This window comes from Gekko japonicus, unplaced genomic scaffold (genome assembly GCF_001447785.1).
Source record: "Gekko japonicus isolate JY-2015 unplaced genomic scaffold, Gekko_japonicus_V1.1 scaffold786, whole genome shotgun sequence".
Lineage (NCBI taxonomy): Eukaryota > Metazoa > Chordata > Lepidosauria > Squamata > Gekkonidae > Gekko > Gekko japonicus.
In genome coordinates this window covers 236,763-262,886 of record NW_015159734.1, presented here as the reverse complement: position 1 = coordinate 262,886, position 26,124 = coordinate 236,763, and the positions used below count along the sequence as shown (strand labels likewise).

The 26,124-nt window shown below is 45.4% G+C and overlaps 1 protein-coding gene across 1 annotated transcript in view; it reads left to right on the top strand.

The window, feature by feature from the left end:
- Positions 1-17,326: 17,326 nt before the first annotated feature.
- SYT6 (synaptotagmin 6) overlaps positions 17,327-26,124 on the top strand; it is a 118,342-nt gene continuing 109,544 nt past the window's right edge. The window contains exons 1-2 of the mRNA XM_015429262.1: positions 17,327-17,450; positions 19,436-19,772. Of these exons, the coding sequence (XP_015284748.1) occupies positions 17,327-17,450; positions 19,436-19,772 (461 nt within the window). The remainder of the gene's footprint in view (positions 17,451-19,435; positions 19,773-26,124) is intronic.

The window sequence follows — 26,124 nt, the reverse complement described above, 5'->3', positions numbered from 1 at the left end:
CTCTTTCACATGAAGCCAGCTGGGTGACCTTGGGTCAGTCGCAGCTCTCAGAGCTCTCTCACATACACCCCAAATAAATCTAGCTCACCACCTAGCGGTGCATAATGCTAAAAGAGTTAGAACTTAAGGCTGCCAGACAGTCTTAGGATCTCCTGGCTATACCACACACAATGCCATGTGATAATTATTAATTATTATTTGCTCAGAGTGACAAAATATATAGAACCAGCCATGTAACCACCATACCAAACTGGTTCTGTTTGGCACTACAGGATACACTCAAGACTAGGAATTCAATAATACGGGAAACAAGCATAATTAGAGCTGAATTGTTAGTGCTATCAAGTTATTATGAATTATTCAGATAGTACCATCAATGTCCATGGTACTTTACAAGATTAAATAAAAAGAGCCTTGCTGAGAACATGTGATGTGAACTAAAAGCTAAACAAAGAAAAAGAAAGGGAGTGGTTGGAAAGATAAAGCACAAACGTGATAAAGTGCAATTATGTACAAATTTAAAACTAACAGAATTACAGCCTGCAGTCATCCAAAAGTATAGTGTGTCACTGGGAGAGAACAGGGTGGATGAACCTCAGTATGCCTGTGGGACCATACTTGTTTTTACTAAGATACGCTGAAGTGACTCAGGAAAGTGGGCTGTTCTTCATGTTGTGGGAGAAGGCAAAGAAGCCTCTAGAGGAGGGCTGTTTTGTTCTTAGGGTCAAATTGAGGTCACATTTACATATGCAGCAAAATGAGGTTGTAGGATTTTGGAGTGGTAGAGAGGACTGTACCTCTTCAGACTGATGGCGGAGGGTCATAGTTTTAGTGCTCCTTCATTCCAAAACACTCTACAAATAAAAAATAGCACATCTGAGAGAAAGGCTCTACCCTAACCCTTCACATGCTGAGCTAATTTTGCATTTACAGGCAATTGTCAGTGTAGGGGAATTCTGAAAAATATAATCCCTCACATCCAGACTGAAGAGGCACAGTCCTTTCCACCACCTTAACCCTCTTTGCCCTCCTTGTCACCTCATCCTGCTATACATATAGAGGGTGTTGGGACCTCTGTGAGAATACTGAATGTTGTGAAGGCATAGCCCACTTTGAAAATGATATTGTGAATTGAATACGCTGCGACTGTTACTAGTTCCAATGTGATAAAGCCATAATGTTGAAACATGGTGCATAATGAGGAAACTGGCAATCCTGTAGTTCTTTTGGAACTGTTCAGGTGTTTCTCTTTTGGAACTGTTGGAGTAGATATCTTCTGGAAGCTCATTTCCCCCTTTACACTGTGAAGCATATTGCTCATTGGGAGGGACTGAGCACTTTGGAGTGTTTTGGACTTTGTGAGCCACATATAGGACTTATGTTAAATGATTTATGAATTGTGTATTGTATGAATAATTTTGCTTAGGATTTGGAATTGTATAAATGGTTTATTTATTTGTCTATAAATGAATTATTTGTTAATTATTATTATTGATTGATTTTAAAATTGGTATTAATGCTACGCACAGTTAATTTCTTTGTGTTCACATACATATCGATCAGGCATTATCAGGTCTCCCATATCTTTAAGCAAATAGTGCTGCAGAGAATGATGTACATCAACTAAAGGGTACATGGAAAGGTGCGTTTGCCCTCTTTTCCCAGCATTGTGATTCCAAAACAAATTGTCCCCTCCACAGCTGCAGTTCAAGAGATGAGAGATCTGGTCTCCAGTATCTCATCTAGTTTGGATCTCAGAGGACAACTGGCTCTTCAGTCTAGGAGTGCCAACATAATTTCTCTGGATTCAGTACAATCTGGGGCCACCAGAATCCCCTTCCCATAAATACAATGCCATGAAAAAAGATGCTTAAGTGACATAGATGGTCCACATCATGTTAACACACTTGTAGCGTAACCCAGTTCCCCCACAACAGCTGGGCCTTTGTAAGTGTGCCTGTTTTCACCATCATACTTGGTCCAGCAGAAGGAACAATTCAACTTTTTCATGCATGGTCAGATTTTATAACAAACTTGACACCATTGTACAATAAGGTTTTGCTGATATAAAGCAAGATTATTCAGATGGCATAAATTACACTGAGAGCTGGAGAATTAATGCTCTTACTGGCAGAATCCCTTACATGCCAAATAGGCTATGGCCCATGAGATGTCAATGCAATACTTATTAGAAGTACATTTGGAACCTTGTTTCTACTTTTCCCCTTTCAAGTGAAATGAAGAGAAATGGTGTTTTTTTTACTACACTTTGATTAAACTTTAGTAAAGCCACTGAAGTCTAAATAAAGTTGCTTGGTGTCAAATGCAGTACATAGCCAACAGTTAACCATTGCTGGCTAGAATCTGTGGTGGGATCTTGTCTATGGAGTGCCTTTCTCAGCTGCATTTGTCTTGTCCTTAGTTTTGCATCTTTTAAGGAAGTGCCTGAGCTGAATTAGTAGTATGAGGTACTCCCATGAAGACAATTCCATGCACGTTAGAATGATTGCATATTCCAGATGTTTCTAACTTGTGCTGACTAGAGTAGTAAACTGGCATTGCATAAACTCCATGCTTTCAGATAACTTATTCAGATTATACAGTATTTTCTTAACTGCTCATGTTCCATTGACTTTTATTGCAATCTGTATGGATAAGCCTGGACAAATTGGATTCATTGTCCCTTTTGTTCCCTTCAAGACTAATTTGAAGTTGAACACCAAGCTTCAGGTACTAATGTTTGCAGTGTCTACAAATGTCCATTGGTTACTGTGACGGACTGCACTTTTACACATGAAGCTGCCTCATACTGAATCAGACCCTTGGTCCATTAAAGTCAGTATTGTCTATTCAGACTGGCAGTGGTTCTCCAAGGTCTCAAATAGAGGTCTTTCACATCAACTTCTGCCAGATCTTTTAACTGGAGATGCTGGGGATTGAACCTGGGACCTTCTGCATGCTAAGCAGATGCTCTAGCACTGAGCCACAGCCCCTTTTAAAAGCTTAGAAGTACTGTACAAAACAGGTGAAGGTGTACTGGTTTGCAGGCTCCAAGTATTAGGTGCCAGAAGTCAGGCAAAGCAGAGTGTTCAGTCCAAGGTCAGGTGTCCAGAAATCAGGCAAAGCAGAGTCGTTCGGCCCAAGGTCAGAGGTCCAGAAGTCAGGCAAAGCAGAGCCAAGTGAAGTTGTTAGGCATGGATGCATCACGTCTATTGAACGTGTTGCATCCATGCCTAACAACTTCACTTGGCTAGTTTTATAGCCCTATGTCTAAGGGTCATGCTTGCAACAAGTTGCTCAGAAGCAATCCTGCAACTACTCATCTACATTATCAGTAAGCAGCTGGTGTCGGGCCAGGAGGCATACACTTTGCCTTCTTGTCTGTAGCTCTGTTCTCAACCTCCATCTATGGCGCTCTAAGGGTGTAGGGTGATACTGGTGGGCTGGGAATGGCCAACTGAGGTTCACCTGCTGAATCAGGGCTGTTGGCTGTGAATCCTGACAAGCCTGTGGCTCCTTTTCCTGCTGGTCAGCTTCTGTTAACTCAAGGCTGGCTACACGGGACTCCTCTTCTCCTGAGGTGTCCTTTTCTTCTGAGGAGTCCTCGCTATCGCTGAGCCCTGGATGACTGATGACAGAAAGACTATGAAGAGTTAGTTCTTCACAGAAACAGAGAGCCTTGAGTGACAGGCTGCTCTAAGGAATCTGATTGGTTAGCATCAGCTGAACAGAAAAAGACATCTGAACTGGATGCTGAGGAGAATTCAGTCTAATTTCAGCCCTAGCTGAGAAGAGTTGAGTACTGAGAGTTTCAGAATTCAGCCCTGACTGAGAGCAGTTTAACACAGACAGGAGAACTGGGGAAAGCTGGCAAGGAATTTTGGGCAGTAGGGGAAGACTCCTATTTAGGCCAAAGAAAGGGGATAGATCTTCTAGTGAGAGGAGAATTTCCCTATACAGTCAAACAGAGAATTAGCTCTGAAGAGTGCAGAGATCCCTGGTCTGGTAGTGTACCAGCCTTCTGGAAACCAAAAGAGTCAGTGAATACTCAAAAGAAAGTGTACTGGAGTGTTTGGGGAAAACACTGGAACAAAAGCATCTCATAAAGATTTAAGTCACTGGGAAAAGCTTAAGAAATTCTCATTATCTTGAAACATAAGATCTGTGCATGTACTGATTTTACCTCAGAAATTTTTATGCCCTGGTTTCACCTGACCTTTCCCATGTAGATGCTAGGGAGTTAGTTTGAGGATTTTTATCTGCTAATACTGTATATTTAAATTTGACTGTAAGGCAGTTATCTTTGTCACCACGGGGAGAGATTAGGATTAGTAGTTGCTGAGGTGACAGTATAGAAGATTTCAGTACAATCTTAGGGTTTTGTAGCAGAATATTGAGGGATGGTTGTATATGTTATTTAGTGGTAGCATCAGAGTGGTGGTGGCCAGCTCGTGAGGGGTAGCGATTGCAGACTATCAGTGGTTTGAAGTTTGTACGTAAACCAACGGTGGTAGCAATGCCTGGCCAGCATATTCCGGTGCTCTTGGGGCTGGGTAAGTTTAGTGGTGGGCCTAGGATGAGCTATAAGGGAAGGACGCAGAGACATGGAAGAGCTCGGTGCCCTTCCAACCTACGGCCCATCCCAAGGGTGGCTGGCAGTGGGCCCAGGATGGATCCTCCTCCGTCATTGGTGCTGTGCAACGCCAGGTCCATTAATAACAAGGTCACAACCCTGAGGGACTTTGTGACTGAACATCAGGCGGACCTGGCGTGCGTGACCGAGACCTGGTTGAGGGATGGGGAGACCTTGGCTCTCACCCAGTTAGCCCCCCTGGGTTACTCGGTCCTCCACCAATCACGGACTAGGGGGCGAGGGGGAGGGGTGGCTATTTTCATTCGGGAGGCTTACTCCTTCAGGGCGCTCCCGGCTGCGGAGATTGCGGGCATAGATTGCGCTGCTGGGGGCTGAAAAGAGTTTGGCGATTTGGCTGGTGTACTGACCGCCTAATGCACCGGCCAATAGTCTGCCGTCCCTGCTGGAGGCCATAGCAGGATGGGCATTGGATCACCCTCGACTGATTGTCCTGGGTGATTTCAACGTCCATGCCGAGGACGCGACCTCCAGCCGGGCTACGGACCTAGTGTTGTCCATGGCGGCGCTGGGACTCTCACAGTTCGTATCGACCCCCACGCATCGGGCTGGACACATGCTCGATTTGATCTTTGCAGCGGGAGTGGAGGTGGACTGGATCACTGCGGAGGCAGTGCCATGGTCGGACCAACTGGCCTTGAAGGCCCGTCTGAACATTCCACCTCAACCCTGTTTGGGCGGTGAGCAGATTTTTGCTCGCCCACGAAGCCAAATGAACCCTGTGCGGTTCCAGATGGCCCTGCAGGATCCGAGGCCCCCTGGCGGCTCGTTGGATGAGCTAGTGGAGGACTGGCATGTCCGACTCTTCACAGCCATCGACGCAATCGCTTCCAGACATCCTCTCCGCACTCGTGTTCGGCGCGCACCCTGGTATAATCAGGAGTTGCGGCAGCTGAAACGAGAACTGAGACGACTAGAGAGACGGTGGCATCGCGTTCGTGACGAGGCGACAAGAGCATATTACAGGACGTTTATGAGATCCTATGAGATGGCAGTGAAGGCCGCTAAGAAGGATTTTTATGCGGCTGAAATTGCATCTGCGAGCTCACGCCCGGCCCAATTATTTAGGACAATTCGGACCTTGACAGACCTGCCTCAGAGCAGGCAAAATGTTAGGGAATTGGATATAGGCTGTGAGGCTTTTGCGAGCTTTTTCGCAGATAAAGTCTTGGCGCTTCGCCGCGATCTCCCCGACCACAATTGAGACAGTGACCGAACTCGAGGCCCCTTGCATGTCTTCGGTACCAGGTTTAGAGTGTTTCAATCTGCTCAGTCTGGACGAAGTTGACAGACTGCTAGTATCTGTACGCCAAACCACATGTGACCTTGATCCGTGCACCTCCTGGCTCATTAAAGCGGGACACGAGGGGTTACGAGGCACACTATGGGAAATTATCAACAAGTCCCTCGCGGAGGGCCAGTTTCCAAGTGTGCTCAAGGAGGCGATGGTCCGCCCTCTCTTTAAAAAACCATCCTTGGACCCGGCTGAATTGGCTAACTATCGACTGGTGTCCAATTTGCCCTATTTGGGCAAATTGATTGAGAGGGCGGTGGCACTACAGCTACAGAGCTTTCTGGAGGACGCTTCAGTCTTAGATCCCTTCCAGTCCGGTTTTCTCCCTGGTCATGGGACTGAGATGGCTTTGGTCGCCCTGTCTGATGATCTCCGACGGCATCTGGATCGAGGAGGTGTGGCGGCATTGCTGTTGTTAGATCTGTCAGCCGCGTTCGATACGGTCGACCATCAGCTGCTGACCCACCGCCTTGCCGACGTGGGGATTCAGGGGCTTGCCCTTCAATGGTTTGCCTCTTTCCTACAAGGTCGGGAACAAAGGGTGGCGATCGAGGACCGGCATTCCCATAGGTACCTCCTTGATTGTGGGGTCCCCCAGGGTGCGGTGTTGTCCCCGATGTTATTTAACATTTATATGCGCCCCCTTGCCCAGATTGCCCGGAGCTATGGGCTTGGGTGTCATCAGTATGCAGATGACACCTAGCTCTATCTGGTGCTGGGTGGCCGGTCGGACTCGAGTCCTGATGACCTCCACCGGGGACTGGAGGCCGTGGCTGGTTGGCTCCGGCTGAGCCGATTGAGACTAAACGCGGCGAAGACAGAGGTCCTGGCCCTGAGCCAGACCGGTGCGGGGTTAGGGCTCCCGCTCCCGACCTTCGACGGGGTGCCTTTGGTACCAACGTCTAGGGTTAGGAGTCTGGGGGTGCTCCTGGACTCCACATTAACAATGGAGGCCCAGGTGGCAGCCACTGTCAAGTCAGCCTTTTACCATCTCTGGTTGGCTCGGCAGTTGGTCCCCTACCTTGACCAGGGACCATATTCAGCCTGTGCTGAAAGCACTGCACTGGCTGCCGATAGCGTACTGGTTCCATTTCAAAGTGCTGGTTATTACCTATAAAGCCCTTTATGATCAGGGTCCAGCTTACCTGAGGGACCGCCTTACCTCACATGTTCCCCCAAGAGCACTTCGGTTGGGGGCCCAAAATCTATTGGTTATACCGGGCCCCAAGGATGTCAAACTGGCCGGGACCAGGGCTAGGGCTTTTTCGGTGGCGGCTCCTACCTGGTGGAATGAGCTCCCGAGGGAGATCCGGGCCCTGCGGGACCTTGAGCAGTTCCGCAGGGCCTGCAAAACAGAGCTCTTCCACCAGGCTTTTGAGTAGGAGCCGCCGCCCTACTATACCACCACCATCAAGACATCTGAATGGATGCATTGACGGGGCCCCAGGAAGAACTTGGAATTACATCAGAAACGCTGTCGCCACTGGACATGTATGCTGAGAATACCAGCTCGAGTCGTGGGGATACCATCTTGGATCTAGGACACTAGTAACTGGATAGAGCACTTTAGTCTTAGTTTTGATGTTTTATTATATTTTTATATGTTTTTACTTATGGCTAGACTAATGATCTGGCCTCTGTTAGCCGCCCTGAGCCCACTGGGGAGGGCGGGATATAAGTGTGATGAATAAATAAATAAATAAATATTTTGTTATTTTTGAATTTCGAAATGCCTTGAGTGCCATTTAAGTTAAAGTGGGCTTCTGATCCTTCCCTCAGGTTGCTGGGCTGAGCCAAAAGCCAAAATATTGTATTGTGATAGGGTGCGGCAGAGTTCTTCAGCAAAGAAGACAACATGCTACTAGGGTTGCTCAGTCAGTAAAGGGGGAAAAATTGAGGGAAAGTCTTGTCTCTAAGGGAGGGAAGTAGACAGGGCCATCCTTCAGATTTCTGAGTTTTTGTCACTATTCACAGAGATATTTATGCTTCTAGTGTATACTCAGTGACTTGGGGGAGGGATGAAATACTCCCCTCACTATTACAAATTACAGCCATACACTTTTGACAGAGGAAAGAGTTTCAGTATTCCAAGGAACATTTGTAAATGAAGCTAGGGGGGGGACAGGGCTGATTTTCCATGTAAGCCAAGTTCTTATGAGGCTGTATCCCGATATTGAGAATCCTGGGAAACTTTCCAGAGTTTAGCTCTCGGTATACCAAAGTGGTGTCTTCGCTATGCTGAGAATGCAATTAGTCAAGTCTCTCAGGGACCTCCCCCTATTTATCTTGTGCAGTCTTATTCATTATTAAATAAGACAATAAAACACATTCTCTTATTGAGTTGCAATATACAAGCCCCAGGCTGTGGTGTAGATTAAGAGGTCTTGATTCTTAAAGTGGCTTTTTATATGGGACTAGTTGAAGAGAGGAACAGCTGATGCAAGTTTTCAGCCACACAGGGACCCATCAATGTCTATCTTTTCATTCTTAGCTAGTCACTAAATCAACTAACAAACTCTTGGGCCCCTGGCTATTTAACTGTGCAGTTAGAATGCATGTTATGTGTCCGAAGCTCTTCAAAGGCTGGCACACAGCTTAATTTGACAAGGACAACTTACTTTATCTTATTTCTGCAAATGACAAAAAAAAGCCATTCAAGGCTAGGTCACACCCTGAGCGCATCTGGAGCCTGGGTGAAGTGTAAGGGTTCAGTCAACCATGAGTTCAAGGGTTATGACAACCAACCTTGAAAGAGAAAGTTCACATGGTAAAGCCAGGCAGTGCTATCAAATCCTCTTGCCAACTTGCTATAGAAATACAGCAATTTGGGTTTTACATTAGTTAGGATGAAAAATTAAGTTCACATCATGTTTTATGCCCTTTTCTTCAGTCCTCAGTGTTAATGTTTTAATGATGCTAGATCCAAGCTATGTTCAAATGGAATAGTCTTGGTAGAAAGGACTTGCATTGAAAGGCGAGATATATTTCAAGGATTATTTTCATAGCAGCTGTAATGAAGAACAGATGCAAGCTGCCTAGAGAGTCTGATACAAGCTTAGTTCTCTAATAAGGATAGATTTGGAGTGATTCCTTTAAAAAATTACTGTTGGAGGGGGAATGGAGTATTTTTTCGTGTTCAAAAATAGCAGAAAGATGTTGGCATGAGTCAAATCCATGAGCTGTGAAAACTATTTTGATAGGATTATCCATATTCATCGTTCGAGACATAAGTAAACTAAGAAAAAAGTTGTCATCATATGTCAGATAATTACAACCATACAATTGTTAGTTTACTATCATTACCATATGGCCACATATGAACTGGCTGTTCAAAGTCCATCAGGAGAATCTACCTGTTCTTTTCATATAAGTCAGCCTTGGTGTACAAGTTTTGTGAGAATATATCCTTACCTTTTCAGCACGTATTCATGCTAAATATGTAACAAAGACTATGAGATTAATTAATATGTATTCTTATTTATTTTTCAGCCTATCCCAGGGAAATAGGTAGAGCTATATTAATAATTCATACTATATTAATATTTCCTCTCAACCATCTGGGAAGTCAAGAAAAAACCTAAGGTCTAGTTAGGTACATGCATGTATCTCAGTTGAGTTCTCTAGGTTTGATTACTGTACATTTGATTACTGTGTCAGCTGACTCAAAAAGCATTTGTTCTTGAGTTGATGTGAGGAGATCCAAGCATTCTGTCTGGGGTATTTATATCCATGATGATCCATTCAGACATACCAATTAACACTTGATGTTACAGTTATCAAGGAAAAAACTTTGTGCAATCCAACTATGAGATATCATGATGTGGCCATCATCATCCAATGAATTTAATGATTAATATAGTTCTCCTTATCCAAAGGCAGCATCTTTGCCAATGTACCAGACTCATAGAATCATAGAGTTGGAAGAGGCCATACAGACCATCTAGTCCAACCCCCTACCCAATGCAGGACCAGCCTAAAGCATCTCTGACAAATATTCGTCCAGCCTCTTCTTGAAAGCTGTCAGTGAAGGGAAGCTAATCACCTCTCTAGGTAGCTGATTCCACCTTTGAATCACTCTGACTATGAAAAAGTTTTTCCTCATATCCAGCCGATACCTTTCTGCATGTAATTTAAAACTGTTGCTTCGGGTCCTATCCTCTGCTGCCAACTGGAACAGCTCCTTGCCCTCCTCCAAATGACAGTCTTTCAAATATTTAAAGAGAGCAATCATGTCCCCCCTCAATCTCCTCTTCTCCAAACAAAACATTCCCAAGGCCCTTAGCCTTTCCTCTTAGGGCTCAGTCTCCAGACCCCTGATCATCCTCGTCGCTCTCTTCTGCACCCTCTCGATTTTGCCCACATCCTTTTTGAAGTGAGGCTTCCAGAACTGCACACAGTACTCCAGGTGCAGCCTGACCAAGGCAGTATACAGAGGGGCTATAACTTCCTGCGATTTCGATGCTATAGCCCTTTTAATACCACCCAAGACTGAATTTGCCTTTTTTGCCACCGCATCACATGGTATGTTCATATTTAGTTTACAGTCCACCCTTACCCCCAAGATCTCTTTCGCATACACTACTCCCCAGAAACGTATCCCCCATCCAGTATTTGTGCTTGACATTTTTGTGGCCCAGATGTAATACTGTGCATTTATATTTCTTGAACTGCATCCTGTTTGCAACTGCCCACTTCTCCAGAGTATTCTAGTCTTGTTGAATTTTAACTATCTTCTTGTGTGTTTGCTACTCCTCCCAATTTGGTATCAGCAGCAAATGTAATGAGTAGCCCTTCTACCCCTTCATCTAGATCATAAATATTGAAAAGTACTGGGCCCAAAACTGAGCCCTGCGGCACCCCGCTGGACACCTCCCTCCAATCTGATGAAACACCATTGACCACCACTCTTTGGGTGCGGTCCTCTAACCAGTTCCCTATCCACCGAACTGTCCTATAGTCCAGCCCACAGTCTTCCAGTTTGCCCATCAGAATGTCATGGGGAACCTTCTCAAAAGCTTCACATCAACAGAGTTCCCATGATCCAGTAAGCTTGTCACACGATCAAAGAAGGAAAGCACATTAAACAGAATGCAAAGAGGATACTTTAATATGCAGCCACCTGATGAGACAAATAACACCTCCTATGCTGTTTGAGGTCAGGAATATAGTATGGGGTGAAGACAGGTGCTCCTCCTCACCCCACACCACTGTCTTGATTAGAATTAGGGTCCCAGGACACTTTTAGAGGGAGCTCTCCATGGGGATCAGCAGTTTGTGTACAGTTACCAGTCCCTATGCAGAACATGTGACAACCATCATGCCTAATTTGGCCCTTAGACACTTTAACTCCTGAAGTGGAAAAATACAAATCTTGCCACCAGTACTAAAGTGCAACAGTACATTAAAAAGTTGACAATTTGCAGCATCTTAAGGATGACCCACACCTTCCTGAACCAACTGCCTCACACTGACCTCAAACAATAATCAAAATATAACATGGCTGTGTCTTCCTCACCCTTTACCCTTCTGTTGCCACACACCAGGACAACTTCAGATTGTATGGCAAAAATCAACTGGTTCCAACAAACTACTTGTTTTCTTCTGTGGAGAAGTTAATTTTTTCACATTGTCAGGGCTTTTCCTAACATTTTTCCTATGACTGCAGCTTTAGAAGTTACTTTATTGTTTTTAGAAAACAGGAAACAATTTTTGATATCAAAGTACCCATCTTGAAATGACAGCCTTCCCTTCACATTTTTTTCAGCTGGCAGTGTTGCAATTTTTATTCTGACATTTTCAAAGGGAGGCATCTTGTTTTCAGGAACCCTTTTGACATGTTGATTTTTGTGGTTTTTCAGTTCAGAACTGAATTATTTAAATTTTCAGCCTGCCCTTTCTACTAGACTAAAGGTGCTTTGCACAATCTATTGCTGAATCTATTGCTGAATAGATTTCCAGTGGTCAGAGAAGTGCTCTGTATTGTTCCATGACTAAAAGAAACCAAACAAACTATGTATAATAAGAGAAAGCATGCAAATGTGTAGAGTTTATACACATTGCAGAATTTGGCTTTTCATGTTACCAAATAGAGATGAGCATGAAAGGGCTGATGAACCAAAGTTCATCATGAATTTTGGCTGGTTTGGAGTTGAACTGATGAACCACAATGAACTCCGAAATTTGGGGGGCAGTTTATGGTGGTTTAGGCCTTTGGGAAGAGTAGAATACAAGGGTTTGCCCCTGCATTCTGCTCATCACAAGAAACAGGGAAGGGGCCGGGAGCTCCTCACCACTCAGCTGTTTGGTTTAAAAGGCTCAGAGCTATTCAAACCCTGTTTTGAGCTCCCCCATGGCTTTTTGCAGAGAGTAGAAAACAGGGTTTAAATGGCTCAGAGTTATTTAAATCAATGGCCAAGAGGCGGGGAGAACTCTCCCTGCCATCTCAGTGGGAGGCTCCTTCATGCAGCCTGGTTTGAAGGGGCTGTGGGAGGGAACCCAAGACAGCAGAGATGGTGGGGAGAGCTCTCCCCACTGGCCCAGCTATGGGCTCCCTGGTAGAGAGCTCTCCCTGCCAACTCAGGGGTCTTGGGCTCCCTTTAAACTGGGCTGCGTGAGGGACCCCACAACTGGAACAGCAGGGAGAGCTCTCCCTACCATTGCAGCAGCTGAGCCAGGACTGAGAGCCTTCTCTGCACTGACCCAGCTGCCTTTGGTTCCCTGGCATTAGCCCCTTTAAATGGGCTGAACCAACCAGGAGAAAGGGAGATGGGATCACTGGGGAAGAGGCTTCCCAATCCCATCTTCCTCTCTCCTGGCTGCACAGCTTTCCCCACCAGCTCAGTGGTCTTGAGCTCCCTCATGCAGCTCTTTTAAACCAGCCTACAAGAAGAAACCCACAGCTGGGACAGCAAGGAGAGCTCTCCTCACTGTCCGAGCTGTGGGCTCCCTCATGCAGCCCATCTAAAGGGGCTATAACATGGAGCCAGAGGCAGCTGAGCCGGTATGGAGAACCTTATCCACGCTGGCCCAGCTGTCTTGGGCTCGCTTGTGCTGCCTGTTTAAAGGGGCTATGCCAGGGAGCCAGCAGTTTCCTCTGACTCCCTAGCAAATCCCCTTTAAATGGGCTACGCCAGCTATGAGAAAAGGAGACTGGATCACTGTGCAGCAAGGAGAAAGGGAGATGGGATTGCGGGGCTTTGCCCCCTTTCTTAAAGGCACAGCCCCACAAGAATTTCTCCTAAAAATGCTTTTTTCAATTACTTTTAAATATTTTTTAAAGGTGTGCGCTCCTTTAAGCAGAGTGGGGTGCTGCAGTTGACTAATTCCCGCACTGAGCAAGGGGGTTGGAGTAGGTGACCTCTAGGGTCCCTTCTAACTCTGTGTCAAGAGACTGGTCTCCTTTCAACGTGTTTTTTCTGCCTAAGTGTCAGCTTCCTTGACTCTAGAAGTCATCACCCCCACCCGCCGGCTTGTTCTCAGAATTTTTGATGAGTTTGGCAGAAGTGATGGACTTGCAGCAGCTGAGAACTGCCACGTGAAGCGGTTGCCAGCTTGCAATTCAGAGATCTATCGTGGTCACAGCTTTCTATTTGGCTCAATGGCTTTTCTTTCTGCACCGAGAACTTCAGCCCCGCCAGGAAAAAAAATTGCCCCACAAGCCTCAAAATCCTGGCTACAGGCCTGTTCCTGCCTCTCCCCCATGCCATTTTTCTGAAACCAAAAGGCACTAGAGAGGGCATATGGGCAAATAATGCTCCCCCGGTGACATTTTAGGTTGGAAAACGCAGTACAGAGGGGGACACAGAAGCCCCTTTTCCCAGTGCTCTTGGGCCCCGCAGTGCAGTTAAGAGGAGTTCCCCCAGGTGGGAACTCACTGCTTCAAAATGGTGACTCTGGGGCTGATGTTTCGTCAAGTCCAGCTCTCAGGGCAGAACTGTCTATAATTTAAAAATAATTTATTCTAAAAAGCAAAACATACAAGGACAAGTGGGATTTTTCAACCAGCTAGGTTAAGGCAAAACATTTCCCTCCAGAAAAAAATATGCCTCTAAGTCACAGGATTCTGTTATTATTAACTCATGGCTGCAGCCAGACATAGGACCAGTGTTCCCCCTAAGCTGAGTTTGAGGCTTCCCTTCTCCAGATGGCCAGGGAAAAGGTGGGGAATCTCCTGAGAGAAAGTGTGTGTGGGGGTCTCCCTTCTACTCCCTTCCACTTTTCTCCTGGCTGCAGCAAGCAGTGGCCAGGAGAAAGTGGATTTTCCTGCTGGCGGAGAGAACCTTCTCCTCATGGGCCCAGCTGATTTGGGCTTGCTGGCATTTAAAGGGCCATGCCCAGTGCCGGATTTACGCATAAGCTAAATAAGCTACAGTTTAGGGCCTCGCAATCTGCTGGGGCCTCAAATAAAAACACAATATAAAAATGATTTCAAATATTAAAAAGGCATATATATTTTAAATTTTTCTGAGACAAGCTAATGTAATTTAAAACAGTAGGGGGCCTCTGGGTTTTGTATAGCTTAGGGCCTCAGCAAGTCTAAATCCGACCCTGGCCATGCCAGAGAGCCAGAGGTATCTGCCAGCTCCCTGGAGGTGCCCCTTTAAATGGGCTGCATTAGCAAGCCTGAGACATCTGGGCTGGCATGGAGAAGGCTCTCCACAGTCCACATCAGCTCAGCTGCCTCTGGCTCTGTGGTGTAACCACTTTAAACAGGCTCCCTCCTGGTCTAAATGAGCTGCAGGAGGGAGCCCAAGACTGCTGAGCTGGCGGGGAGAGCTGTGCAGCAAGAAGAGGGGGAGATGGGAAGCACCTTCTCAGGCAATCCCACCCCCTTTTTCCTGCCTAGGGTGAGCCTTGGCTGGGAGAAAAGTGGGAGTCCCTTCCAGGATGATTCCCCTCCCCCTTTTTCCTGGCCAGGGTGAGCTGCAGCTGGGAGAAATGGGGAACTGAGCTTCCCATACTGATTTGGTTGGGTGGGGTCTGTTTGGCTCCATTTGATTCAGGGTTCAGTTCAGGGACTGCCCCAAATCCCAAAACAAACCAATTCCTATTACAGAATTCTGCCTTATGGTGCAGAACTCCCCACCCACCCCTTACCACCCAGTGCACACTTTTCTGCCTATGGCTCTTCTTCTCAAGGCACACAAGTGAGAAAAATTTCAAATCCCCATCTCTCTGTAAAAGGCAAATTTAATCAAGGAATCAGGGCGACACAGGAAAGGGAGAGGGACTTTACATCTTCAATCCTCACTTGGTTTTGTCAATTGAAACCCAGGTTCTAATTCACACTGTGGGTGCATTTTGCCTTTTAAACAGGGAAGGTAGTTCCATGGTCTCTGTCATGATCATCTGTGCCCTCAGTTCATTAGGGAAGCACAGAACACCCTTAAAAGAGGGAGGATGAGAAATCCTGTTGCAAAGTTGCTGGAAAGGATAGGTATCTTTGGAATCAGAAGAGAGGGCATGCTATTTTGCCTGTCCCCATTTCCCACACCAAGGAACTCACTCAAGACCTTGATATCATGGGCAGAGCAATACTGTGTTGTGTCTGCACTGTGGCAGCTGGTCATGGCATGGCTGTGGTGCTGCTAGTTGCCTCCCTAAGGGGATAGTTATGTGGCAGTTGAATGGGAAAAAGGTGCCCCAACAGTTCTATTCCGGCTTTGTTGTTAGGTGGGGCGATGTGATAGACAGGGCAGGCAGAATCAATGGGAGTCATGTGTTGAGGAGGCCAAGCCAAGCGTCCATCACTGGCAGGGGGTATAGAAGGGGCAGGCCACAGGAGCCATGCTCCTCCTTTGCTGCACACACCCATTACAGACACCAGCTCTCATTACAAGCCCCAGCCAGCCCTCCAGGGCCTAGATCCTGCTCCATATGCCATCTCCATCTTGCAGAAACTTCTGCTCTCCCTGAGGTTCCTTGCTACTGGATACTTCCTGGTGGTCATGACAGAGGTACTCAAAATGTTGCAGTCCTCGGCTAGCCACTGCCTCCACAGCTTTCTGTATGCCATGCTGACGCATCTCCAGGAGCATGTGCACTTCCCCACTGAGGATGGCAGACGTGCTCCCATCAAGGCAGGGTTTGCATCCTTTGGAGGCTTCCCCAATGTAGTGGGCACCATTGACTGCACCCACATAGCCTTCATCAGCCCTGGGGAGGAGCCATGAGTATAACCTAGTCCCCACCACTTCTACAGCCTGAATGTTCAGGCCTCCTGTGACCACCAGGGCATCTTTACAGACCTCATGGCCAAGTTCCCAAACAGTGTCCATGGTGCCTGGATCTTTGCTGCATCTGGCCTCTGGGGAGACCTCCTGGAACCATTTGTAGAGTGGGGGAAACACGATTGAGTCCTCAGGAGGGGCATGGCTAGAGTGGGGGAGCATGCTGATTGGGTGCACACTTAGTGTGAAGAAATGCATTTTCTCCTGGGAGGCTGGCAAGGAGCAGAGCCTGCACTTTGCATTTTAACAGTCTTTGTCCCCTAGGCAGAGGAGGAAGTCAATTCACTTGTGCCTCAGCCCACCTTCATACAAATGCTAAAAGTCTAGACAAAAGGATGTGCACGTTTTCTGCTTCTCCCTTCAGGCAGGGAACATAGTTTGGAGGACTTTAGGCTAGATCAGCTCCAGGGATAATCTCCAGCGAGGAGCTGGAGGAAACACTTCTCTGACCTGGCCTGACCAGGTCAAGTGGGATGGAGTAATGAAGATGATAAAATCTCCTTGCAACAGGAAGGTGGTCTCTTTTTTCCTGGGATGCTGAGTACATGGGAGGACACACACAGACCTCTCCTCTGGAGCAGGCAGCCATTTTGACCATGTGCTAACCTGGAGAGCTGAAAGAAACTTCATGGTAATGGAACTCTGTAGGGATTTGTAACTTCCTAAGCTAAAGGTCAAAGAAGACGGGGACGGCAAAGGATGAGATGGTTAGACAGTGTCATCGATGCAACGAACATGAAGTTGAGCCAACTTCAGAGGACGGCGGAAGATCGGAAGGCCTGGCGAGAGCTCGTCCATGGGGTCGCGAAGAGTCGGACTCGACTGTGCGACTGAACAACAACAACAAAGCTAAAGGAGCCTGTCCTAATTTAACATTTGATAGGGCATGTATAGAGAGAGGGACAGAGGATTTCCATTATATCCAATTTCTTTTGGATCCCTTGCTCAATTTGGTGCTGTGCTAAAAGTATGCTTGCAAACATTTCCTTTTTAATAAATACTTTATAACATTTGGTGCTGGTATTGGTTCTCTGTACCACATAGACCTCCACCATCTCAGGCATGCTATTTTAAAAGGGGCACCAGAGAGGAAGGAAGGCAGTCGGCAAGCTGCTATTCCTCCAGGGGTGCGCAAGGCACTAAACTGTCCCCATGGGGACCAGGTGCTGGGCAGCGGGAGACATAGAAGTGAAGCCTTGGAACTGGGAAGGGCAGCTGGGATTCCTGATCCTCCCAGTGGAAAATCCCTACAATGATCAGGTGGACTACCCTGAGAGTGGAAGAAAAGCCCCTCCAGGTGTGGAGAAATGCCTAGGAGTGCAGGGTGGAATAGGGCCTGCAGACCTGAGCAGGCATGCTCCACCACAGTCAGTATTCTCAGCTGCTTGGTGTCCTGTGGGCATGGCCACAGCTGTGTGTGTGTGTGTGGGGGAAGTGCATTGGAATGGCTGTCAATGGGCTATGATGCCATTTTGCCAGCACAACTTTGCACCTGCTTGGGAGGGGGCATTCCCACACTGAAAGCACTTTGGAAGGTGCCGTGCCCCCTGGAACACCCCATCTATGCCGGCAGTGGGGTTTGTGCTGTTGCTCTGCGGGCACGTGGCTGCGGTGCTTCTGTGCCAGTGGGACTCAGCAGCACAGTGGCACTAGTACCCTGTGCCAGCATAAACTGCCCAGCACCTGCATATGGGCCAAAAGAGTTACTCTAGGACAGGCATCAGTCAGGTCCCTATTCTGATTCCCCACTTTCTTAGGGTTGCTCTGCTAATCACCTTGGTTTATTCAGACTTTGAGTAAAGAGATTAATGGGCCAATTTCATGTACTGAGTTAATAGCATAGAACCTGTAGTAAATTTCCGACTAATGGAAGGCCAATTTTCCTCTCCTGTTGCAGATCCCCAAATGCTATTCCTGAAGGTGTCCTCTGTTCCCTCAGGAGCAGTCTTTGGGGGAACATTTCAGGATATAGTGGGAATGAGAGCTAACACAAATCCCTTCCATTAATGGACATTTACCAAAGGATCCAAGGCATTGTGAGTAGAAATGGCCACTGCTTTTTGGTTTCTGTGTTTTTTTTAAAAAGGGGATACTATTATGTGTAAGATGTGATCTCACTAGGCCAGTGCTTATGATACTTGTGAATTTGGGACCCTCTTTTAAACTCGTTCCTTCATGCCCCTCCAGCTTACCATCTCTTTGATGCATGAGCACGCGCCAGTTTTCATCTTGTCCACATATGTGCCATTTACTTCTGTACATGAAGGGCTGCCCTGTTGTGCACTTTGCTAATATCTTTACTATCTTAAACACAAGAGGAGTACTTGACAGTTTGAAAACTTAGCTATTAAGTTAGAGCTGTCATAATATATTCCAGTGTTTTAGAAACTGCTAGAAATGGTCAATTAGTGTATGTCTGTATAGTAATTTCAGTTGGGCCAAAATATATAATCCAACAAGAAAATTTAAAACATCTCTTTTTGGAAAAAAAAATCTGATTTTCCTGATATTTTCCCTGTATGGTTATCAGTCACTCTTTTTACAGTTTCATGAACAGGGCATCTGAGGGGGAACAGACAGCATTTTGGACAGCTCTGTGCAGATGAGCTGAAATCCAAACATAAGCAATGCATGGATGGGGCGCTGAAGCCCTCCACAGAAGTCCAGTTCACGTGTTAGAGTGAATGCACTGCGTGTGTGTGAATGTTTGTAAGTGCCTAAGTGTGCAGTTTACAAATGGAACCGGGGACCAATACCTGAATCAATGTGTGGTTTCAATCACACGTTCAGCTGTACATGCATTCACTGTAACATGAGAATTACTCAATGCATGTATGAAGAAAAATCAAGTGTTTATTGTACATGCGTTTACTGTAACTTATGAACAGGGCTGTGTTGGTTTAGTTTACAGGAATACTGGTTGTATGCATGCATCCATTACTAGGCAATCAGAGTAGAAATTACATGGAGAGAATATATGTCTGTTCAGTTTATCTGTGTGTAGATTCTGTTCAGAAGCCCTGGTCAACATGAGGAGTTCAAAAAGAGGGCGAGCAGGCATAATCCTGCTTTCCTCTCCTCACTGTTTTACCTTAGATTTCTTGTAATCTGCGCAAGGCTTCTGTTCTTGTCCTTCTGGGTTTCTCACAGACACTCTTTTCTTTTCTCCCTCCCTTTCCTGCTTTCCTACCCATTTCTGACATCTCTTCCCCACTCTCTGCCCAATCCTGTTCACTATTGTCTCCTTCTCCTGCCCTCTAGAGCTCTCCATCAGCCTCCTTGCAGTGATAGTTATTGTATGTGGACTGGCCCTGGTGGCAGTTTTTCTCTTTCTCTTTTGGAAGCTGTGCTGGGTGCCCTGGAGGAATAAGGCTATTTCGACTAACACCTCTGCCTCCCAGTTTTCGGCAGAACCCGAGAAAGAGACCATGGCTGACAAGCTAAAGGACACAGGCACCATTGGTTTTTTGGAGGCAGCTGTAAAAATCAGTCATACATCACCAGATATTCCAGCAGAGGTCCAAATGTCCATGAAAGACCACCTCATGAGGCGTACACGGATGCAGAGGCAAACGACAGAACCAGCATCTTCCACCAGGTGAGTGCGGAGTGATCCTTTGGTTTGCTGCCTATTAGCTTAGATGATTCAGGCATTTTTTTCTGAGATGCTGAAGATGGAGAGGGCCTCTAAGGTTGGAGACAATGGGGCAGTAATGCCTGCCCTGCTGTATCCAGTTCTGCTGTACTGCCATTTACTGGTGAAAATCTGTCCCTTAGGGCCAAGCACAGAGATATTTTCCCAACAACCAAATCTGGAACCTCTCCATGGCTTAGTGAGTACTGAAACAAAAATGTATATTTTTGTTATATAATTATGATTTCCCCCCATAACTCTCCCCTGTCCCTGGCAACCCTAACCCCCCATGCATTAATTAAAGAGTTATTGGTTGTCATAGACTTGTTTTAGTAACTGTGGAAGCATTTGCTTCAAGTAAAGCCTTTGCAAAATTCAGATTCATATGAATGCCAGTCAAAACATCTGGCAATAATTTTCAAATGACAGTAAGTTTAGCTTGGTACTTCAGCTTGAGATGGATCCCTTCCAAATACAAGTCCTTATAAAGTATTACTTTCCCCCTCTAGTGGAAAGGTTAAAGAGGGAAGAATAAACCATTCGTGGAATTAGCAGCTGTAGCTACTGCTAGGGTTCCTAGATGATGTAAGAAACATACTTTCCCATAACTCCTTAGCCTGAATTTATGGGCATTCCAGTCATTCCAAACTGAGACTGATGAACAGTAGAGAAAGCCAATAAGGATAAAGGGTAATAGCAAGTATTCAGTAACAACCTGGTGTAAATAATGTGTTCTGCATAACAAAGGTATTTTTAACCTGTATTTGCAAAGTTTCCACAGTACTGCATTTCTTATTCCTGATGAAGCCATTTCTGGAGATACAAAAACACCACTTTGGAAGTACAGTAGTAATGAAAAGGTGGCTAGAAGTTCTAGAGAGGGCAGAGGAGCTGTAAGGAATAGTAAACAAAGACTTCTCTGAAGTACCTCTGCTTTCTTCAAGCTTAGATATATTCCTCCTAAATCTGATTTCCCTCCTGTTTTACAAAGTACTGAAAGATGGAGTGATCTCCAAAGAGCTTACTTTTTAAAATGTAAATGAAGTTCACCTGATTCGATGATCTGTAGGACTGTCAAAGAAGTCTAGTAGCTAAGTCTAAGCCTGTGGAAAATTAGCATCTCCACTGGGGCTCTCTGATCAAATATGTGTGTGATCAAATATGTGTGATCTCTGTTCATTGCTATATTTTTATTCCAGCACAAAGTATGGGCATCTATAGCTCTCCCTTTCTATACCAGTCATCCAACTCCATGAAAACATCACATAATCACTAATATTCATTCTCATAAGAAAAATGGAACATTGGTCTGTGTTACACATACAAGAAACTTAAGTCCAGAGTCATGGATGGCAATGGCCAGAAATTTGAACTCTGTATGAAGTGAGCCAAGTATGGTTTGCTATGCAGCTAACTGATCATCCGATTGCTCCATCATGTGGTCAGAATTATTTTTAGCATACAGTGAGAAGAGTGTTCAAAAATCCTATCATTACTTCCAAAACAACACAAAGCCTTGTGGCATGTTAAAGACTAATAAATTTATTGTGATATAAGCTTTGGTCGAATTACTCTTTTAACATTTATTGAGCTTCAACCATGTACTCTGGAGCAGCTGCTTAACAGAACAATCAGGCTAATGCTGTAGCTAGTGTAAGGTGTATTGAACTTATTGTCATGTGGGGACCCATTTCTGATTATGTTTTTAGGTTTTGACCATATTCACATAAGGAGTATGTGGCACTACTCGCTCAAATCTGTCAAACCCTAAGTTATTGTTTGATGTAATGGGCCACCTCTTATGTAGATGTCTGACTCAATTTCCTCCTCAAAAAAAGGTTCTTGGCACTTATAAATCGTTAAGCAATTGTACTGAAGGGCGTTTACACCAGATCTTTGGCTGACACACATCTCCTGGCACTGGAAGAGACTCCTCTGACTACATGCTGGTCCCTGCCAAAGGCTGGCTTGATGGTGAACCAGCAGACGTAATATACCAGTCTCCCTATGGGTTCTTGATCTTAACCAAAGAGGATTCAGCTCCTGTTACTGTTACTTGACCTCATTGTGTCAAGCTGTCAATATGCTTGTGGCCACTTTAATTTTGTTTGGACTCAGGGAGGCAGGGAGAGATATCAGTGACATGGCGTTCTGTCAAATGGAATTACAGCCTTTTGCTCTCTTTCTTGCTTATGTGGCTCAAAGCAGGAATAATTAGATAAATGGAATTGACATATCACTCACTGAACTGGCTAAGAGGAAGCTGCATCTCAGTGTTCAAGATCAGCCACTGCCTTGGGGTCACTATAGTCTCAGATGGAGAAATGAAGTGCGAGAGTTTGTTACAATGAAAAGGGGGGGCTACAAGGATGTGGAAGTAGAGGGAAGCCTGGGATTTAAGAATCCTTTCCCATAATCACTGACATTTAATATCTAACCCAGAGAATCCTTTCAGTGAATGTGGACTGACATTGCTGGAGTTGGGCATGTGGTACAGTGGTGACATATGCCCAGACATCTGTCACCTTCTGGTGAGCAAAGGCTATTATGTTGGCTGCTGAGGGCAAACGTTGCTCATTTTTTTATCCCCTTGCTTTCTGGAAGAGGAAGTGCCCAGTTGTCTTTAACCACCAATTCACCTAGTCCAGTTCCCCTCCCCCCAATGTCTCCAGGTAGCCATAAGGAATGCAAGAGGTCTACAGCCCTCACATGTTTTTGTTGCTCACCACAGGCATTCAGAGGTATATTGCCTCTTCACAAAAAAGATTTCATTTTGACATCATGGCTAATGGCTGTTGGTAGGCTTTTCCTCCATGAAACATAGCTAAGCCTTAAACAATCATCACCACATACTGTAGTAGTGAATTCCACAGTTATTCATGCATTGTGTGAAACAGTACTTCCTTCTGTCTGTTCTGAACCAACTGCTGATCAGTTTCACTGGGTGACCCCAAATCAGAGCATCTATTTAATTATTGTATTTGTTTTCCACCTTTCCTCCAAGGAGCTTTAGGACAATCTATATCATTTTCCTCCCCTCCATTTTACCCTTACAACAACGCTGTGAATTAGGTTAGGATGAGAGAAAGTGACTGGGTCAAGGTCAACCAATGAGCTTCAGTCGCAGAGTAGGGGTTCCATCTGAGTCTCCCCAGTCCTACTCTGACACTGTAACCACTGTGCCACACCAGGTGTCCACAGTTTTGCCTGAGACATAGGTAAGGCAGAAAAAGGTATAAGTTTCTGGATTTTTTTTAAAAAAAATGGTTAACTTGATTATAAAGATCAGAAATTTTTGATTTGATTTCTTAAGAACTATGAACAACATCCAGTCCCAGTGATTTGTTAATTTGTCAGTTCAACATTCTTTGTCAGGTCTACTTGGCATAGTCCCTCAGATGTTCCTCATATTTTCCCAGTGTAATGACCCCAAGACTCATTTTCTGTGACAGCCAAGAAGCTGTTGCCAAAGGAATGAAAACTCTGTCCCTGAAGATGTTATCTGCATACCTCTCTGATTCTCTCACTCTCTTCAAGCCAGCCTCAAGGGAATGAATGTTCTCTTAAAAATTAGGCGCTTGTTGTACTGGTGCTAATTTTATGCCTAAACTTCACCCATAATAGAGTGTTGGTGTTTCCCACTGAATATGAAGCCTGTGAGAGCTTCAGAACAGCAAAAGATTACTCATAGTGATCTAAAAGAAGGCATATACACAATATAAACCGAGTAAGCTACCTATCTTCCAACCCTCTAGGCAGTGTGATATACTGGCTAGACTTGTGCATTTCTTTTGTTATTTATGAAAATTAGGAGTTCTAATTAGCATGATTAATATGAAAATGAAACAAATTCCCCATCTATAAGGGGGGGCGTGATTTTCTTTTTTATGGTTTCTTTAGTAATCGCAGTCTCTGTCACTATTAGTTTCACTTTTATAAGGCATGTGGCATTTTCCTGATAAGGGCATAGAGATTGTACGGTGTTTTTTAGATGGAGGGAGGAGGAGGTGCTCTGGGCTTTCATGACTGACTGCAAGCTCTAGCCACTAGGATCACATATATGTGTGTGAGAGATCCCAATCACAAAGGACATGGGGGGGGCTTTCCTTTCCTCTCTCCTCCCAATGCCTTCCTTGTTTGTGCCAAATTTTCTTTCAGTTTGCATTCTCCTGTTTGCTTGTAGGAAGCGATGCCAGCCTTCAGGTGGGACCTGGGAATCTCCTAAAATTACAGCTCATCAGACCACAGAGATCAACCCCCCTGGAGAAAATGGATGCTTTGGAAGGAGGACTCTATGGCATTGCATCCCACTGAGATCCTTGTCCTTCCCAGGCTCCACTCCTAAATCTCCAGGAGTTTCCCAACCTGGATCTGGCAACCCTACCAACCCATCCCCTGCTGGTGGCCAAGGTGGACCTAGCAACTGTACCTGCTGCTCTCCAAATCTTATCCCCCATCCAAGCAAATTTAGCTCAAGATCCTCCTGCTGCTGCCTGTCTATTCAGATGCCTTACCTTCCTTGTGCCACCAAATGCCTTTGCCTTGTCAGTATGCCTCTTCCTTGTGATACTGTTCAAGCTAAGTGGCTGCAGTACTGTCAGATACTGTTTGGAACCTTTCCTATCAATTCTCCAGTGGACATGGGTGCATTTCATTGCCTCAAAAAAGGGCCCCTTTTTTCTGTCTGTCTGAAATTTGGCATTGGTGGTGGTCTCCTTGGGGAATACTACAATTCGCCCTTGAGTTTTTTCTGATTTGGATGAATCGTGGGGGTTCTTTCATTGAAACCAATGGGAAATGATAACAGAAAAGATTTATGAAAATGAAACCCTAACAAAACAAAACCATATGAAACAACCTAATCCGGGCGCTGCGGGACCTCTCTCAGTTCCGCAGGGCCTGCAAGATGGAGCTCTTCCGCCAGGCCTTTGAGTAGGAGCTGCCGCCACCACTATTCCACCTTTGCCCCCTATGCTCTGGCGTATTAACATCATTTGCTTGGCACCCCAAGGGGGGAGCGAGGCGCCTGGGCACGGCTTAGATGATAAGATCTTAGGAAGTAGTTTGGAAGTTAAGATCTACCCATCTTGTCTAAATCTGTTTGTAAATTTGTTATTGTATTTTATTGTAATTTATTGTTTTTAAACTATGTGTTTACTGTTTTAACCTCAGCACATGGTGCCCTTGTTAGCAGCCCTGAGCCTTCGGGGTAGGGCGGGATATAAATTCAAACATAAAATATAAATAAATAAATAAATAATGAAAGAATCCCTTATTAAATCAATAAAAAATATGAAATGAACAAACTCCCATGCACAAGTCTAACACTGGCTACAGCAGGTGCCCACGGGCACCCTGGCACCTGACAGTACTTCCCTTGGTGCTTGCCAGGCTTTTGAGAAAGCTTCCCAGGCTTGTTATTGACTGTCCTCACTTCAATGAAAGGGTTTCACATGGCTGCTGTAGCAGTCATGGCCAGTGCAGGACCAGGAGGACTGGTAAACACCAGGGCTTCTGGTTCCATTCCCTCATCAGGCTTTCCTTCTTTTTATTCCCCCTTCTCTTTCTCCCTTCTTCCCCCTGAGCTCTTATTCATATCTTTTTATCCCTCTTCTGTGATTCTTTACAAAGTGAGAAGGTGGGTACTGCGTTAGGCTCTGCCTCCTTCACCAGGCATTTTAAGTTTGGCTGTGCCTCCTTACCAACAATTTGGGATTAGCGCTTACCACCCCCTCTAAAAATTCCTAAGGTTCCCACAGGATGAGAAAGGTTGGGAAGTCCTGGTCTAGGGTGTAAGTCTTTAGATATGGGAAAACACAGGTTTAAATTCTCACTGACAGTGCAATCCTAATCAGAGTTACACCCTCTAAAACCATTGATTGCAATGGATTGAGAAGGCTGTGACTCTAATTAGGATTTCCCTGTGGGTGTCTTTAGTCAGGTTAACCTCCTTTCCTGAATAAACAAAGTTGCCATTTAGCTCACAATGCTCCTCAGAACTCACTGGAAGATGATAAATGTAATCTACATACAAAGTGGTGGATGGATGGGTGGATGGATGGATATAATACCCAGCCCCAATCACAAAGAGGAAGATACTGTCCAGTTGTTAGAGTGAACTGCACACATAGAGACAAGGATAACTGTAGAGATGTATAATGATGACACTGAGCTCAGATTGCTCTTTAGGGATCAACCAAAGCACTGTTAGTGTCTGCTTACAAACAGCCAAGAACGCTGCAAATCACTTTTGAAGGATCTTATAATACAATTCATAAAAACAACAGAGCTCTACTGTCAGATGTATACCTGCCTT